The sequence below is a fragment of the Centruroides vittatus genome, unplaced genomic scaffold, assembly GCF_030686945.1.
Source record: "Centruroides vittatus isolate TY-2023 unplaced genomic scaffold, ASM3068694v2 contig_912, whole genome shotgun sequence".
NCBI classification, from domain to species: Eukaryota; Metazoa; Arthropoda; class Arachnida; order Scorpiones; family Buthidae; genus Centruroides; species Centruroides vittatus.
Window position 1 is genome coordinate 223553 of NW_027122601.1, and position 18431 is coordinate 241983.

An 18431-nucleotide genomic window follows, 5' to 3' on the forward strand; every position below is an offset into this window, starting at 1 on the left:
CAGTATTGAGGTGAAGCGTTTTTTTATAGTTGATAATAATGCTATAGGTCTATAATTATTAGGGGAAAGCTGATCACCCTGTTTATGGATCATGGTAAGAATAAGGCCGAGACTCCACTAGCGTAAAAACGGGCATAAAACCTCTCGTCGTAAAAACTTTTAATCACGTGACCTATTTGTGTTTGCGCTCGCGCTCGGATTGCGGTGGAGGTCTGGTTACAAAGTTTTTACGGTGATGGTGCTGTCGAATTTACGTCTGTACATGATATATAAATATAAAGACAATGATTACATTTTACGAGTTTTTCTGTACTATAATTACAAATGTAGTAAAAATAATAACTTTACTTTCATATATTAACTTTAATTATCATATTATTAAGATAATATACAGCACTTATAAGCTTAGCTTTTTTATTATATACTCCTCTAAATTGAAGGATTTTCCTTTGGCTGTCCATATCACGTGTTTTAGGCATCCATTATTATAATCGGGATACCTCTTGTCATAGATACATGAATACTTTCGGATGTTTTCGATAAATCTTTCTAGATCTATTCTAGAGTAGCCACGAGAGAACATACATGAAAGCTCGTTTTCTGCCATTTTTGCACCGTGTCACAATGACCTAGATTTTACTGACTTCTAATTGGTGGATGGTACCGTTTTATGGCTGTATTTGCGTCAAAAGTTTAATACTGCTCAACTCACTTTTATGCTGGTTTTATGACCTGCTCAAACATAAAATATCATGGTCATGTGATTAAAAGCTTTTACGGCAAGGGGTTTTATGCCCGTTTTTATGCTAGTGAAGTCAGCCTAACTGTATTCCAAGAATCAGGATACAAAGTGGCTTTGTACATAGTGTTAGATTTAACAATTTTAACCTGGAGCTATTTGGAAGCATTTTAGAAATTTAGTAAGAATATTATCATTTCCTGGGGTTGAGTTACTCTGTTTTCTGAATTGCTTCATTCAGTACTTCAATAGAAAAATTGGAGTCTAAATGTTCATTATAAGCATTAGTATTTATTATTGGTAGTAAGTTTGAATGAATTTTTGGGAATCTTTGATAAAAAATTTTTCCAAGTATCAAAGTCAATGATTGGTGAATTTTCAGTTAGGTTTGATTTAATATGGAATCTTCTTATTGTAGGTAGACCAGAATAATTTACTGTCTTTACTATTTTTGATTAAGTTTGATTCGAGTTTCCTGAAGTAGTTTTTCTTTTTTGTCTTGAGTAAGTTGTTGTAGGATTGTTTAGCTTTCTTGTAATTAATAAAATTAGTATCATTAGAGTTTAGTCTGAAAATGTTTAGTTTAGATTGCTTTTCCATTTTCATTTTATGACAATCAAAATCGTACCAGATTTGTCTGAATGTATTATGGAAGTTTCTTTTTTCATTATTATTGTATATATAATCATTCATTACATTTGTCATTAATTTATAAATTTCTTCACTATTCTGTTGTTATCAGAATGTCAGTAAATTGATTTTTGATTTCTTTTGAATATCTTGAAGTTTTGTATTTTATTTTTTGACTTCTAATTGATAAGTTATAAGTTGTCTGATTTCTTAGTCGAAAATAGTAAAAAGTTTGCTGTTGTAGGTAGGTGATCAGAGATGTCGAAAGTAGTTGTGGTGAAGTCCAGACAGCAATCCAGTAGTAAGTCTGAGCAGATTGTATAATCAATAGTAGATTTTCAAGCATATGTTAAACAGGTGTATTCTGCAGGAATATCAGGCTTGATGCATCCATTTATTATGTACATTTAAGGTCCATTATTATTTTTATTAGTTTTTTCCCCAGTCTATTAAGCTGTTTATCTTTCGATTTGATGAGTATTTTGTATTAGAAGATTAGGTCCATCATATTTAGAGTCCATCGTTTCACCGATTCTACCATTAAAATCTCCTAGTATAATAGAGTAGGGAGTCGTATGTTGCCCGAATATCAATTAGTTTGGAGGTTTCATTTAGATTTGTTAAATCATCAGGAGGGATATAAACGAGCATTAGAGTCATTAGTTTATTAGTTATATTTGCAAGAATGGGTTTGTTGATTGAGATAAGGAGCAGGATGTAGTTGTCAGATTTTTTTGTTTGTATTATTTTACAAAAATTTTTTTTTTATTAATATACAGAGACCACCGCTCGGACGACCTGGGCCTATTGGTTTGTGTGCCATTACTGATTGTATTATAAATTTATCAAAAAAATATGACTTATAAGTTAATTCAGAGGTTATCCAAGTTTCTGTTATAGCGAAGATATCGAGTTCAAGCTTGGAATAGAGTTGATTAGAGGAATTTTATGTTTAAGACCTTGGCTATTCCAGTTGACAATAGTAAATAATTGGTTGTTCAAATAAGTTTTATTGTATTGAATTTTACTTTGCTTCCTAGTATATCAGCTTGTTGTATTTTTTAACCTAGAAGACGGAAGAAAGGTATCCACATGCACTAATTTCCCGGTATTTAAACTATATGAGTTAATTTTTCACATTCAATTATTAGTGTCATTATGTAGTTTGACCTGAGGATTATGTTTTCACAGTTCGTAGAAAGTTGGGAGTAGGTATTTTCATCTAATCCTTGAGTTTTTTGTTAAGTCCGGTGATATTTGCATATTTTTCCATTCTTGCAAATTCAGTTGTTTCTTTCGTATAAAAGTGGAAAAAGTGCGATCACAAATATGATTATTGCCAAGAGTTAGTCTTATAGTTGAATTTGGTGATTTAGTTAGTTGAACTATTTCCAGGATGTCTTTTTGAGCTATGTTTTGCAAGTTTAATGAAGTAGTAATAAAATTATGAATTTCTAGTCTAGAAATAGTTTTAGGATTGGGATAATTATATTATTGTGGTGATGATCATTAATTAGAGAGTCCATTTTAAATTGAATGCAATCCTTATCTACTTGTAATTTGTCGACCTGTTGTTTTAGGTTATTTATTTGTTCTTCCATTTTTTTCTGCTGTTTTTTAGTTTTGCGGATGTTTTGTGTATAAGGTCAAGATCTTTTTTTATAAGGATCATTTGGCTAAAAAGTTTATCGTCAGAAGTGTTAATCAAGTTGGAGATTTTGTTCCATAGGACTGTTGTAGAGGTGTCTGGTAGATTGTCCGGTTTGTTAAGTAAAGTAGGGTCGAAGTTAGTTGACTCATCTGAGAGACTATGAGTGCTTAGTTGTGACAAATTCAGGTTAGGGTTCACATCCTCTATGAAGTCTTCATATGAGTTTTTTTCGGAACTTAAGTTAAAATCTATTATTAGCCTGGAGTTTGATGAGGATGGTTGATTCTTTTTGCCATCTGGTTTAGAGTGATTCATTGGCGGTCTTCCCCGCTTTGGTGGAGAATGTTGCATTTTTACTAATAATAATACTACTACCTCTGATGATATTAGTTAAAACAAATATAAACTTTTTTTAACACTTTAAGTTAGTCAGAATCAATCACCACTTCAACTTTATGCAGATAACAAAGTGCACCGAAAAAGCCTTGAGTGTTAGAACACCAAATTATTATAATTATTAATTTAGATAAGAAATGGCACCTAATGTACCAAATTACTAAGTTTCTAATTATTAATTATAGCGATTATTTTGCTTATCTATATATATAAAAACGAATGTATGTCTGTGTGTCTGTCCTTCATGCATTACCACACCATTTGTCCGATTGCCATGAAACTTCGGGAAGTTGTTTAATACACTCCTGCGAAGGTTTGTGGCATATGTGAAGACCACCATTTCCCCCCTTTCAAAAATATATTTATATATGGATTAAGGCTTTCATGTCCAACAGATGGCGCTAACTTCTGACGACTTAAGTTTGCTTTTCTGTGAGAATGGACTAAAGCAGATCATTTTCTATCTATCTATATAAATAAAATATAACGTTTGTTTGTTCCTACCGATTCCTTTGAAATTTTGACACAACGTTGCATTCGAATACGCACGTGTTTTTATATAATATACATGTCGAAATTTCCCCTACTGGGGGAGATGGACGGGATTAAGGCTTACCGTGAAGAACTCTGCTTCTATTATACTATTTTACATGCAGTTTTTTGCATTTTTGATTGCGTTTTAATAGGTTACGTCAACAGAATATACACTAAAAAGGGATTTTTCGATATTCCCCAGCGGGGAAAGTGATGGGATTAAGGCTTACTGTGAAGAACTCAGCTTCTATTTATACTATTTTAGATGCGTTTTTGATTGCGTTTTAATAGGGTACGTCAAGAGAATGTACACTAAGAAGGGATTTTTTGAAATTCCCCCCACGGGGGAAGTGTTATACATTTATAATAGATACATTTTGAGCCACAACAACGCGTGGCCAGGTCAGCTAGTTATTATATATTTATAGTCTGTCCAATGAACAATGAACTTTTCAAAATAATTTTTGGTGCACAGTTAGTTAGTCTCATTAATGATTAAACCTTGTGACTCTATAATGCTAGTAGACTATAAACACTTATACTTATCAAAATTCCCTTTACAGTAATGAAATCTAAATTAATTTTTTTACTTAAAAACAGTATTCCTACTTTGGTCATGTAATGCTTTTGTTTACATTACTACACAACAGCATTACTTTTGCAAATTTGTGTAGAAATCTACTTTATATTAATATAAAGTAACATTCCTATATAATTTAAAATATTAAATAACTTTCAAGATGGAAAAAGTTAGTAAAATAAAGTTTTGCATAACATTTTCTAAACAGTAATTGGATAAATGAAACTTAATTTTGCCATTCTGTTGGATGGTCTTACTATTACAATTCATAATATAATCTTTACCATACCAGGACATCATGTAACTTTGTCATATTTCAATAGAATTGCAATAGAATAGGATCTGGAGCCAGAAAGAAAGAAATGGCTCTTGTTAGGCACAGAAGAGGTGATCCTTTACTTGATGGACATGGACAGGTAAACTTTGCACTTGCCACCACCAAAAAGACTATCCTTGTACTTGCTGGCCACAGGAAAGGCGATTCTAGAACAAAGCAATTACTATCAATTGTTTTGTTCATCTTTTGTGCCTATTTTGTTAGGCACACGCAATGTTATTTTTATTTTTGATCCCTAGGCCTAAATTTCATTGTGTTCTCAATTGCATCAGAAAGCACAGACATTGTCAGTTTAATACCTCTTTATATTGAAAATGGAGTCATAGAATCCTATTCTTTACATTTAAATGGACCCTCATTACATTTTTTGTCCTTTGTCACAATTAATGGAAAATGGCAAAATCAAAATCAGCCTTTCGACTTCGCCATGGTAGAATCACCGTACACCTTTCTTAGCAATTTTAAAGTCTCTGTAGGTGTTTTACCTAAACGCTGACAAAATTTAATGTTGAAGGTTGTTCTTGAAACTCCACTTTTATTATGTCACAGAACAAAGGTAACTATCTTTGGAAAAAAACAGCAGCGCTCGCAGTTTAATCACATGATATGGGTGAAATTAACCTGAACACGTAGAGGTGGTTTGGTAGAATCCATTTCATACGCTATAACTTCAAATACATGCTTTTGTTGTCATAGATTACTGCAGTCCCCAAACTTTTGGATTGTACCACGTATACACCTGCATTTTCTTCGTTCTCAATGTTATCCTTGTGATTTCTTAAAATTTTATACAGGTTCAGGGCTCGTTTTAGAAGAATTATCACAAAATTCACTTATAACAGAAATGTAAAAGGCATTATGAAAGAAATTGTGGACCGCAAAGAGTCAACAATAATTCTAAAAAGAGCCCCGAACCTGTATAAAATTTTAAGAAATGACAAAGATAACATTAGGAAGGAAGAAAAAGCAGGTGTGTATAAGATTCCATATGAAAATGCACAGCTGAGAATTAGGAAAGAATATATCGGCATTAAAACAAGGAATTTGGGTGTAAGACTTCAAGAAACACAAGTATAACATCAGAAAAAGTTCCAATGCAACGGTACTATCCCAAATGGCTCAGACCCAAGGCTCGGTAGTTAAATGGGATGAAGCGGACATTATCAAACCAGTGAGCTACCCAACATTAGCAAAGACCACTGAGAAAATAGAGATTTATAAGAGCAAACTAGAAGAGGCATGTATAAATGCGAGGGACACAGAAGGCCTACCATGGAAGTATATTGTTAAAAAACCTGCCAGGAACTCATAATTTATACATTTATTTTTATTCTTTGTTTTTTATTATATATATTTTTATACATTACTCGTATGTTATTTTTTTAATCTGTTGTCAGTTTTTTTGAAATTTAAATATTTGTATTCGATCTTGTGGAATGGAAATGTTCCAATTGTTCGTTTTCAACCTGACGACGGCCTATAGAATAGGTCAAAAATGTTTGTTTTAAATAAACTTTCTCGGCAACAATAAAGGTGTTTGGTTATTATCTAATGTTTTGCTGAGCATGTTCTATTTAATGCAAAATCAATACTTTATATTTTGTATCAAAAATTTTAAATAAATTATATGAACTAAATATAAACTTAATGAAAATCAACTATTGTTATTTATCAATATAATAAATTTAAAAATACTATTAAAAACTTGTAACATGTTTTAAAATCTGACATTAATTTACATTTATTTTGTAGATCATTTACAACACCAACAAGTGTATTTTTTCATGCTAGTAAAACCCACCTCCCAGTTGGAAATGAAGAATCAGAATGTAAATGGGAAAATTGTGACAGCATGAAACGCAAAAGATTATCTCTTCTTACTCATTTACAGGTAATTTAATTTTTCATCTTTAACATTTATAGTGTTTAAAAATATTTATCGATAATTTTACAGCAGTTTATATCAGGGCTTTGGATTAGGAGTTCTGATCATGGTCCTTGCACTAGCTTCATTCCAGATGAATTTTTAAGTGCAGTTATTTGAGACAGAAGTACATTATTTAAACTATTTTATATAAACAATAGAAATAGATCACATCACATATAATCTGAAAAAGATGCCAAAATTTCAATATGTAATTTTAACATTATTCTCAGTTATATCAAACTATAATTGGGCTGCAATTTTGAAATTGCAGGCATATACATTTCCACTATTGTCCATTTGTCCTTTGATAATCTGAAGATGGAGTTAGATAGTTGAAAATCAAGACCAGATATGGAAAGCTTAGGGGTTGTTGGCCCAATTAACCATATACAAACTTCAAGTTTGGACTGAAGTCAGATTTTTTAAAATTAAAAGATGATTAAAAATTCCAGCCCAACATTGTGATGATAATGAATAATTATTTATTATTATTTATTTAACATATAGATAGCATCTTCTACATAACAGATTTAAATTTTGTGTTATAACTCTAGATATACCGTATTTTATGGACTATAAGACGCACCTGAATTTTGGAGGCAATTTTTCGAAGAAAAAAAATGCGTCTTATAGTTCGTAAAATACAGTATATGTCTGACAAATATCATAATCTTTCAGATTGACATATTTCTTAATGGCAGAGTGCTGATTGAGAAACTTGCATATGATACAAAATAAAACATTTTTATTATCATATTTGATTTTCTAAGAGTTAAATCAGCACAAGTTAGTCTGTATTTTTTATACAATAGTTAAGTAGGTCTATTACATCAAAAAATATTCTACAGTAGAGTCCCGTACAATGCGGGGGATTTGTTACGCATTATGGGAAATTGCGTTATCGAAACCTACATTATCACATGATTTATGAAAGTTTAAACCTTGGCCTATAAGTTGAAAAAAAAAAAAAAACATATACCTCTGATCAACAAAATTCGATGGTTGTTGCTTGCTTTATTTGCACATTGTATGGGACTCTACTGTATATGTATCCCAGTCCCAATTTTCCATTAAGTGAATGGGAAAAATACAGTTTACTTTAGAATAGGATCCTAGAAATCAGTTGAGTTATAATGCAAGGATCATTTACAATTATTCGGAATTAATGAAATAGCATTGTTATAACAACACACTGTATCTATATTATACTAATTCTGGTATATTATGAATATATTGTAAATACTGTATGTTTATATAATATATAAGTTTTATTTTTATAATTTACAATAAAAAGGAACTCTAGGTCTTATTTATTTTGTTGGAATAGTGCCATGTAAAGTTGATGTAATTGTAAGGGAAAGAAAATCAAAGAAGAGATAGAGATATCAATAAACAAACTAATAACTATTATTTACCAGTAATTTACTATTTATCTTTACTCCAGCACTTGATTGAAAAATGGTTCAATCTGTTTTTACAATTTCTAGATTATATTAGAAATGTTATAACAGCACTTCATGTATAAACAAAATTAATGTAACGTTTTAATTATTTTTTAGAAGGCTGCTAAAACATTGTCTATACTATAGTATTTTTGATTAAGTTGATATAAATTAATTGTATTTAATTATGAAAAAAAAAGAATACGTCAAGAATAAATCTCTGGTAATATGTCAGAAATATATTGTAAGTTGTTAGATAAGATTTGGTTAATTTACCAAATTTTTTTACATATTTCAAAGTGCAAAACTTTCTAGAGAATACAATCTGAAGAAATTAACACCTAAGCTTAGAAAGCAAAGCAGAAAACAAAGCTGGAGCCAGAAATTTTTTAAAGAATACATGACTCTCGCTCTGGCTCCAAAATCCTGGTTTATATTAAAAAGTATTGCACTTGTTCTGTTTTATTCAAAAGTAATGTATCGGAATGATGGTCTTAATTTTTTATACTTTTATCCACGTTAGTTTAAAAGTCAAAAATTTAGTTTTTTTTTTTTTAGTTTTTTCTAGGTTTTTGCACAAGTAGATACAATCAGATTTATTTTTTTTTTTTTTTTTTTTTTTTTTGTAGAATAAAAAAGTTTTACTTTTTCCATCTACTAAAAGAAAAATAAGTTCTTTATATTAAGGGATGTTCAGAAATGAGAGTCACTAAAGAAATCAATGTATTAACATAGCTGTTTGATGCAAATCATGATAAAACTTGTTGCCTGTACCTACAGACAATGTCACTTTAGGTAGGAGAGGAGAGGTACAGCATGCAGAGTAAAAGAAATGAAGCTCTTACTCTGTGTATATACCATTACTACAAAAACCTTTTTCGAAAAGATTGAAAGAAGACTATGTAACATTTTATGCTTGAAAATATTCAATGAGTCAATTCGATGGATATTGGACAGGTTCAAGGAACATAGAACTGCAGAGTTTGAAAGTCTTCTGGTTGGTCTGCAAACATAGGAACTGCTAAAGTTATGCAGGCAGTGGAATGCATATTCAAGCTGAGACATCATTGAGAATAGTAACTGCAAAACATGGTCCTGCAATAAGTAATCACCTACATGACTTAGAGATCCAATTTCACTCATAAGTGAATATTGATAAAATATGGACTTTACTCCTTTTGAATTTACAGATTCAATTAAGGGAGCAAATGCATGCATTAGCATTACAGAACATTATGAGGGATGGATGATAGTTGAAAAGTATAAAAATAGCATTACAGGTACTCCTCACTTTATGACCTATCTGCTTAACAACCACTCACACTTACGACCAATCGAATTTCGACCTGCAATTCGGAGAATCCCCTTTCTCAGCTTGAGTGTCAATCAGTGGCGAATGATGATATGCACACTAAGCGTACTATAAAAGGCTTGCATGTACTATAATAGTCTTTTTATGAATAAATTTGAAGTTTGTTGCATAATTTGTATAATTTTACAACGATCCTATATTCCCAGTGCAAGATCCTCGCTTATCGACCAATTCGCTTAACGATGTAGTCGTCGGAACGGAACTCGGTCGTAAAGTGAGGAGTACCTGTACATAATTTATGGAAATCCCTCTGTATGCAATATGCAAGGCAAGTTACATGAATCGTTTTAGGATAGAGCATAAAGAGAGCTCTTTTTGCTTTCATTATATATGGCACAGTGTCTGAAACAATAAATCTTTATTGTATATAATTCTATCTTCCCACAACTTCATTCATTGAACAGCAGCACTAATGTAGTAATGTTGATCTTATTCAGTTCTGAGCAAACAGATACACATATCTAAGACTATCTTTTGTTAAAGCATTCACAATTACATTGGCAATAAATCACTCGGTAACATCAATTATTTCATCTATTGAAACCAATAATTTTTTTTTCTCTAGAGTTTGCAAAATCTTCTGCAACATTACATCACAAGCCCTTTGAATCTTTTTTTTTTTTTTCTTTTTTTCTTTTTGTAAGTTGACTTCACCAGACACTATACTTCTCAAGAAATATTATGTGAATTCAAAACTTTTTAAAATTAGAATTAATAATAGATTCAAATAAAAATTAATATTTGCTAGTATGCACTAGAAAAACAAGAATAATTTGTTTTTATACATTTGTGTATATAGAATATTTGGGATGTTTAGTATACTTATATATTGAAAGCAAAATGTTCTGTCTCCATTGAAACTGAAACCAACACTTTACAAAGAAGCAGCATGTAAATAGGTCACACAGGATTGCAGGTGGAGGTCTACAATTTGTTTTTCAAAAGGGGACCACCTATTAACTTTCTCTGTGGACTCTGCATGAATTAGTGGAGAGGGGAAGAAAGGTCTTTATGTAGGGATAGGAGATACAAAAATACTTCACTTTTGACTCAGACTTGGAGTTGAAGAGACAACTATTCATTTGCTCCTGTAGCAACTATTTTTTAAGTTTGATTTTTGAATAATCTTTGGTTACATAAAGAATACTAACAAGCTAGAATATACTATTTAGAGTGGCTATAGCAATGCCATGTTTAAAGAAAATTGAATATACATCTGCTGTTTTCCTTTTAGTTAAGGGGTCTTGCCATTTGTATTGTATAAAGGCACTGATCTAAAATATTCTAACTCATATAAATCATGGAAAGTTAAACAGAAATATTATTAATTTAGTTGCTTTATAATGTACACTAACTGATCAAAACATTAGATACTGTGGTGATGGGAAGTGTATGCTGACACCACACAAGCAGAATTTTAAATTCCCAAATTCAAACTTGGTATAAATAAGTAAGTATCTAACCTCTCCAACAATATCAAAATTTACAAAAATGGGTAAATGTGGTCACTTCAGCGACTTTGATCATGAACACATTGTTATCACAAGATCAATCATTCTGTCTTTGAAGTAATAACTCTATGGTTCCCAAGGTTAATATCAAGGATCTGCCAGGCATATGTATCATTGACTAGGGCTAGCAGAGACTATATGGACTGGTACAAACTAACCGAAGAGCAATGGCACTATCATCCAATAGTCTCCAAGGTCCCTAGTTTAAGTTTAATTGAATCTCTCTGGGATGCTATTGAGTGATATCTTAGAACTATGAAGCTTGTACCAGTGTCTACAATAGAGATGTAGACAATAGTGCTAAAGGTATGGCTTGCAATACCTCCAGCAACTCTCAGGCACCTGATAATTCAGGCTGTCATTTGTCATGCTGGAGTAAGACCAGCATGCTATTGCTAGATATTTCTTGTTTTGATCAGTCAGTATATAGCCTAGCACAGGGGTCCCCAACCTTTTTGTACCTAAGAGCACATTTTAGAATACCGGTCGGACGGCGGACACCATTTATTTTTTCAAGGCGAATTTAGAATTGAACATAGTTAATAATACATACACATGATATACAAAAAACATTTAATTCCAAAAATGTAATTTAACATAAACAAGAATATTAACAATAATTTTTATAAAACAAGTAATTACCAAACAATGCATACAAAATCTACAAAGTATAAAAATTCTTTATAAAAAAAAATATAAATCTCAAAGTCAATGTGATTTTTGGCATTGCATTTCATTGGCCATTGCTTTGTAATTAGAAGAGTATGATGTTATTCCTCCTCGTAAGCAATCGTCAAGGTGTTCATCTGTAAGTCGTGATCTGTACTTTGATTTTATGATGTTCATTGTCGAAAACAATGATTCACACAAGTATGTGGAACCAAAAAACGATTTTATTTTATATGCTGCTTTTTTCAAGAATGGAAATTTGTTTCTTTCAACTATATTCCAGAAATTCTCATCTGATACAATGGATTTTAGGATAATGTCGTTCTGAAGATCCAAAATTTCTATCTCTACCCCTCCAGCCTACCCCCTCTGGAGAGACCCGGAATCGAATCCAATCGGGATGGTGCAAGCGGATATGTCAGGCCCCGTCCCTCATCACCTGGCCGCCCAATTGTATGGTGGCCGAACACATAATGGGCTTGCTTAAAAATGCCTTAGTGCCTACGGGGGGGAGTTTAAAAAAGGAAAAGTTAAAATCGCTTAAAATATATTTTAAAACAGAAAAACCTAAAACCAAATTGATGAAGGGTCATAATATATGCAAAATGAACATATTAGTTTAATAAAGAAATGTCAGTCAACTTTCAAATTAAATAACTGTGGTTTGAGAAGTTCTTTGGAATAGGAAAATTATTATTATTTTTGTTGTACTTTTATTATTTAAGGATTAACATGCTTTTATCTGTGTTGGATGCCATTTCTACTTTTGTGTGGTTAATCATTAAAAATGAGAAAACTTTTACATAGCATTTTATTGAAAACTGAAATATTTTTATTTTTATCGTGGTCGCACAGCGGCGGGCACACGTAAAACGATCGGTGCCCGCGGGCATAGGGTTGGGGACCCCTGGCCTAGCAGGACTTCAATAATCATATTTATATGTATATCAAGACTAAATATTGATAGGTTTTATACAGAGTGGTTTTTAAGTTCCCAGATTTAACAGTCAGAAATTTTTATTGTAAAAATGAACAATATAATAAGTCTACTAACAAGGAGACAGTCAGATGTTTGCATCTCCAATTCAAACAAAACTTTGTGAGCATATAGCTCTAAACACAAACAGCACCTTGTCTAAATAGTAGGAAGTTTCATTTCCTTTTCATAACTGTGATAGCTGAATGGATAAGAAGGTATACAGTGGAGCTAAATGATGTAGGTCAAACCTATGGAATTTCAGCTTTATTTTATTTTTTTGTGTGTAACAAAATTATTTTATTTTACTGTATCATTAACATTATTTGTGCTGTTATCATTCCTCATGTTTAAAGCTTGTCAAACAAGAGATTAAAAATCGTGACATCATTTCCTGTTTGGTAAAAATGCAGTCTCTGTAGATTTAACTCTTGTATGTCATTAAATACAATTTTAGTTCATGTTTATTTTCAGGTTTTTTCACTCATGTTTATATACTATGTCAACACAAGCAAATAAGCTTCAGAGGTTACTGTGAGTAGACAAAAAAGATAAATTTAATATGAAAATAGGATAACATAGTTACATTATTTTTTTTTAAATTGTTAATAATATGAACAATTTCCTCATGCACTCTTATTTCTTACACTTCAAATATAACAATACCACCCTATCTGAAAATAAATATGAAAAAATAAAAATTTTATTTAATGACATACAAGAGTTAAATCTACAGAGACTGAATTTGCCAAACAGGAAATGATATCATGAATTTTTGATCTTTCGTTTTATAACCTTTAAACATGAGGAATGATAATAGTAATAATAATACTAATGATACTGTAAAATAATAAAATAATTTTGTTACATAAAACAAAAAAGGCTGAAATTCTGTAGGTTTGAACCTGCATTGTGTAGTTTAACTGTATACCTTCTTATTCACTTGGCCATTGCCGTTATGAAGAGGAAGTGAAATCTCCAAGGACATAAGCTAAACAGTAAATTTTCAAAGGACTGTTTTTCAGAAATGCTTGAGAAGTGGTCCTGTTATTTGGACAAGGAGCTGTTTGTATTAGGGCTACATGCTCATCAAGTTTCACTTGAGTCAGAGATGCAAACATCTGGCCTGCTCCTTGTTAAACTTAAATTTTGTTCCTTGGGACTGTAACATACAAATTGGCATATTACAAATGATCCACCTCCTCCTCAAAGAAAAAAGTTTACACAGCAGTGCTAATCTGTGACACATGACAGAATGTGTGTACTGATATTTCTTCAATACATTTGATGATGATTCTTAAAATGAGTCATTCTCAAAGGTATTGAATGTATCAAATATATTATCATCAAATATATTGAAGTACCTCCAGATCACAGGGATGTTTTTTGAAGAAAAGTCAGAGGATGATAAATCAGATAAGCTAGTGGATCACAAATTGATAACTTTGCCATATGTGCACTCAGTATATCTTATTGAAAACAATGTAACTGCTCATTTGGTTCCAGAAAAACAACAAATTGTTGGATGATGTCTTCATACATGCAAGTGGTGGCAATATCATAAAAATAAGCTGTTATTCTTTGGCACTATATAATGCACCACATGCCCACTTTTTATAAATGAAGAGATTTTTCATAAAGGATTTGCAGGTTTTTCGAAGACCAATACTGATTTTTATGAGCATTTACATAGTTTGATAAATGAAACTATCATTTGAGAAAATTGTAATTTTAAGAACAGCCAAATTGTTTCACATGAACTGTCAAAACTGCTGGCTACCTGAGATAACAATAGTTTTCACAGGGAATGAATTCCTTAATTGGGATAAAACTTACAGCATAGAAGCTGGAAAGGTCAGGTTATATGTTGATGTATACCAGTGTTTCTCAAACTTTTTGGTCCGTAACCCCCGTTTGCACTAAAAAATTTCAAAGGACCCCGAAGAATGAGTATGTGTAGAAAAACATCTTGGAGGTAGGGGGTCAATTTAAATTTAGGAGGAGTTAATTTCTTTTGTTTAATTAATCTATCCCATGTTGAAATTTCTCTGTCGCGTGTCGCTTTGCGTTGAATTTTTGTCAATGTTAAGACTAACAAAATTTTTTTTTAATTATTTCTGTATTTTTCACAAACAAAATAAATATATTGAAAAATATAAAAACAAAAGTTAATTTAGTCTCAAAATGTTCCGATTCAGCACAACACAGTCCTCAGAAAAACAAGCAAAACTTACCACTCACGATGGGAAAAAATTCTCGTTCAAATACTGGTGCATCCTTAAGTACCCTCTCGTGGTTGTGCCAGTGCTGCCAGCTAAAAATGCATATCAACTAAAATAATATTGGAGTATCCCAAGACATAGCCAAATATTGCAGCACCACAGCACTAACGGATATTTAAATTTGCCGACTAAAATGCTTTCGGTTGATCGGTTTTCGGATAATTGACTCTCTACTGCAGTGATTCTCAAAGTGGGGGTCGCGACCCCCAAGGGGGTCGTGAAAAATATTTGGGGGGGTCACTGAAAAATTGATTCTAGATCAATTTTTTTCAAATATTTTATAAATTTACTATGGATTCATGTTTAGAAATAATAGAAATAAAAACTATATAAAATAATTTCTATTTAAATAAATTGCACATATAAATAATAAAAAGAATATAAATATTTAAATACGAGCCTAACCCCTCCCTCCGGGATGTTTTTCGACACATACTCATTCTTCGGGGGTCCTTTGAAATTTTTAAGAGCAGAAGGGGGGTCGCGGTCCAAAAAGTTTGAGAAACACTGCTCTACTGTATTTCTAACACAACTTGCCTACAGACGCAACACTACTAGCGAACACCGTTCCAAATGACAATGTTGTTCTACGATAGTTTAGGCTAAGAGTGGAACTCAGGGATTCCCCAATAGTGCACAAATTTATGAATATTATATTTAGGCTCATATTTAAATATTTATATTATTTTTATTGTTTATATGTGCAATTTATTTAAGTAAAAATTATTTTATATATATTTTTTCTATTATTTCTAAACATGAATCCATAGTAAATTTATAAAATATTTAATATAATAAAAAAAGTGATCTGGAATCAATTTTTCAGCGACCCCCCCCCCCTCCCCAAATATTTTTCACGACCCATACTTTGAGAATCACTGATGTATACAACAACTTCACAATGCAAATAGAAAACAAGATGTAAATTTTTCATTGTTGAGTCCAAGGACATAAAAACCACTCTGTTTAATGAAAATTATATTAGATTTACATTGTTGAATATATAATTCAGTTTTAGATTTTTTTGTTTATTTACAAAAATTATAAAATATTACAGGATTGGCATTGCAGTGATCAAGTCTTACAAGTCCAAGCATTGCGAAGACAGCAAATAGCACAACATGGAAAATCTGCATTAGCTCCACCACAACCTCCTCCACCTCATCCAGGTTATGCTCCAGATGCAGCTCTGTTAGCAATTCGTAGACATGCATTGCAACTTGTCAGCACTCCTGAAATAAAGGTGATTATTCATTTGTCTTTTGATAGTTATTCCTTTTTTCCAAACTGTATATTGTTTTCTATGGATTATCCATATATAAAAGTCAGTTTGAAAGCATGGACAAGTTATCTGATGATTTTGCAACTTGCAGTTTATTACAGAGTACATAAACCAGGGATTCCCAAAGTGGTTTATGATTTTATTAGGGGTCAATTACAAGCTGTTTATTAAAAACTGTTAATCCAAAAAATTATGTGTATGACAGTTCAGGATGTTGTAAATTTGCACACTAAGTAACTCTCTATGAAAATGGTGCATGGATTAATACTGGCTCACTACCAGGTTTATTTATTTATTATCAACTAAATTAGTAAAAGAAGATGGGGTCAATAAAAGATTGAGAAATTCTTGAAATGGTTGACAGTCAAAAAAGTTTGAAGTCTTCTGACCTGAAAAGTTTTTGTTTTGTTCAAAGTCACTAACAAGGAGAGGGTCAAATGTTCAAGTCTGATTTGAACAAAACTTTGAATGTGTAGGTAGCCCTTAACACAAACAGCTCTTTGTCCAAATAACAAGATCCACTTCTTAAGTGTTTCTGAAAAATGGGTCTGAAAATGAACTGTTTAGCTTATAAGGCTTTGGAAGTTTCGTGTTTTCTTGAAGCAGTGATAACTAAGTGGACAAGACACTAGGCAGTGGAGTGACACAATGTATGTTTGAAACTTTCCAATTTCTGACTTTTTATATGTAATATAATTATTTTATTATGTTTACTGTATCATTAGTATTATTATTACTGTTATTATTCTTCATGTTTAAAGCTTATAAAATATATTAAAGCAGATGCAAAAAGTTTGAAACTTCAATTAAAAAACATACTTTGTCACTATGAAAGAATAAGCTTCAGGCATTACTGCACATGGACAAAAGAAGACAAATCTGTTATGAAAATAGGGTAACTTGGCCATAGTGTTTTTTTTATTATTATTATTTTTAATGTTATTGACCATTTTCTCATGCATTCATGTTTGTTACACCATATCTCCATTTCACACCACTCTGAAAAAACATGAAACTTCCAAAATCTTAAAAGTTAAACACTCAATTTTCAGACTTTTTTTTTGAAATGCTTGAAAAGTGGGTCCTATTATTTGGACAAGGAGCTGTTTGTGTTAAGGGCTCGCCAAGTTTCATTTGAATTGGAGACTCAAATGTTTGACCCTCTTCTCATAAGAGCATCTTTAGAAAAAGTGAAAAATGTTTTGTATGCTGTGGTGGTGCTATTTTTCAAAGGAACTGAGTCAGAATTTTGCCCGTTGAGAAAAACGGTTGAGTGTGCATGGTGACTGTCATCAAATATCCCACTATCAATTACTTATATTCTTGTACACTTGTATTTAGATAATACATAGCAGAAGTATTGCCTGGTGCAATGTTTTTCCTTACAACATTTATATGACTATTTAAATTATAAACTTGTAGAATGGTTTAAAATTAGTACAGAATGTTTTTGTCCAATTAAAATACTCAAATGGAAAGTGGCGTCAAAAAATAAATGAAGGAACTGTGGAAAGTTTTTCTGCATGACCTCACATGTTCAAAGCAGCCAATTGTGTAAAGCCTAGTAGCCAGATGTGGAAATGAATGATGGAATCTGCAGACAGAAACTAAAAATTCAGATATAAGCTAAAAATTGTCATTCTGTTTCTTTCCATCCTGCATATATTCACATATGAAAATTGCGGTTCAGTTGAAACAAGCACCATCTGTCAGCCATAAATATAAACAGCTACTTCAAATAGTCAAAAATGGCATGGAAGTGCTTTGTTATATGAATTAAACTTTCTAAGTTTCTGACAATCTTATTGATATACTATTGATGTTGTTGGAATGACATCGGAATTCCACATGGATATACAAATTGTTTGCAACAAAAATGAAGAATTGGGTAAGATAAATATTTCAAAATCATTCGAAATTAAGAATATTAAATACTTTGATACCAAATTACAATTATATCATCTTAAATACTTTATGCAGTAAGTACATTATTTAACATTAATATTTAAATTGGATAGTAATATAGTGTATAAATGAAATAATAAACTAACATATTTGCATGTAAATAACATGTTGTAGCCATGTTGACATCCCTAGTTCAAA

The 18431-nt window shown here is 31.5% G+C and overlaps 1 protein-coding gene across 2 annotated transcripts in view; it reads left to right on the forward strand.

Annotated features, from left to right (window-relative positions):
* The window catches only part of Bap170 (Brahma associated protein 170kD), a 189349-nt gene that overhangs the window by 167746 nt on the left and 3172 nt on the right, over positions 1–18431 (forward strand). For both annotated transcript variants that reach the window (XM_067281239.1, XM_067281240.1), the window contains exons 18-19: positions 6620–6758; positions 16104–16289. In XM_067281239.1, coding sequence (XP_067137340.1) covers positions 6620–6758; positions 16104–16289 — 325 coding nt within the window. The remainder of the gene's footprint in view (positions 1–6619; positions 6759–16103; positions 16290–18431) is intronic.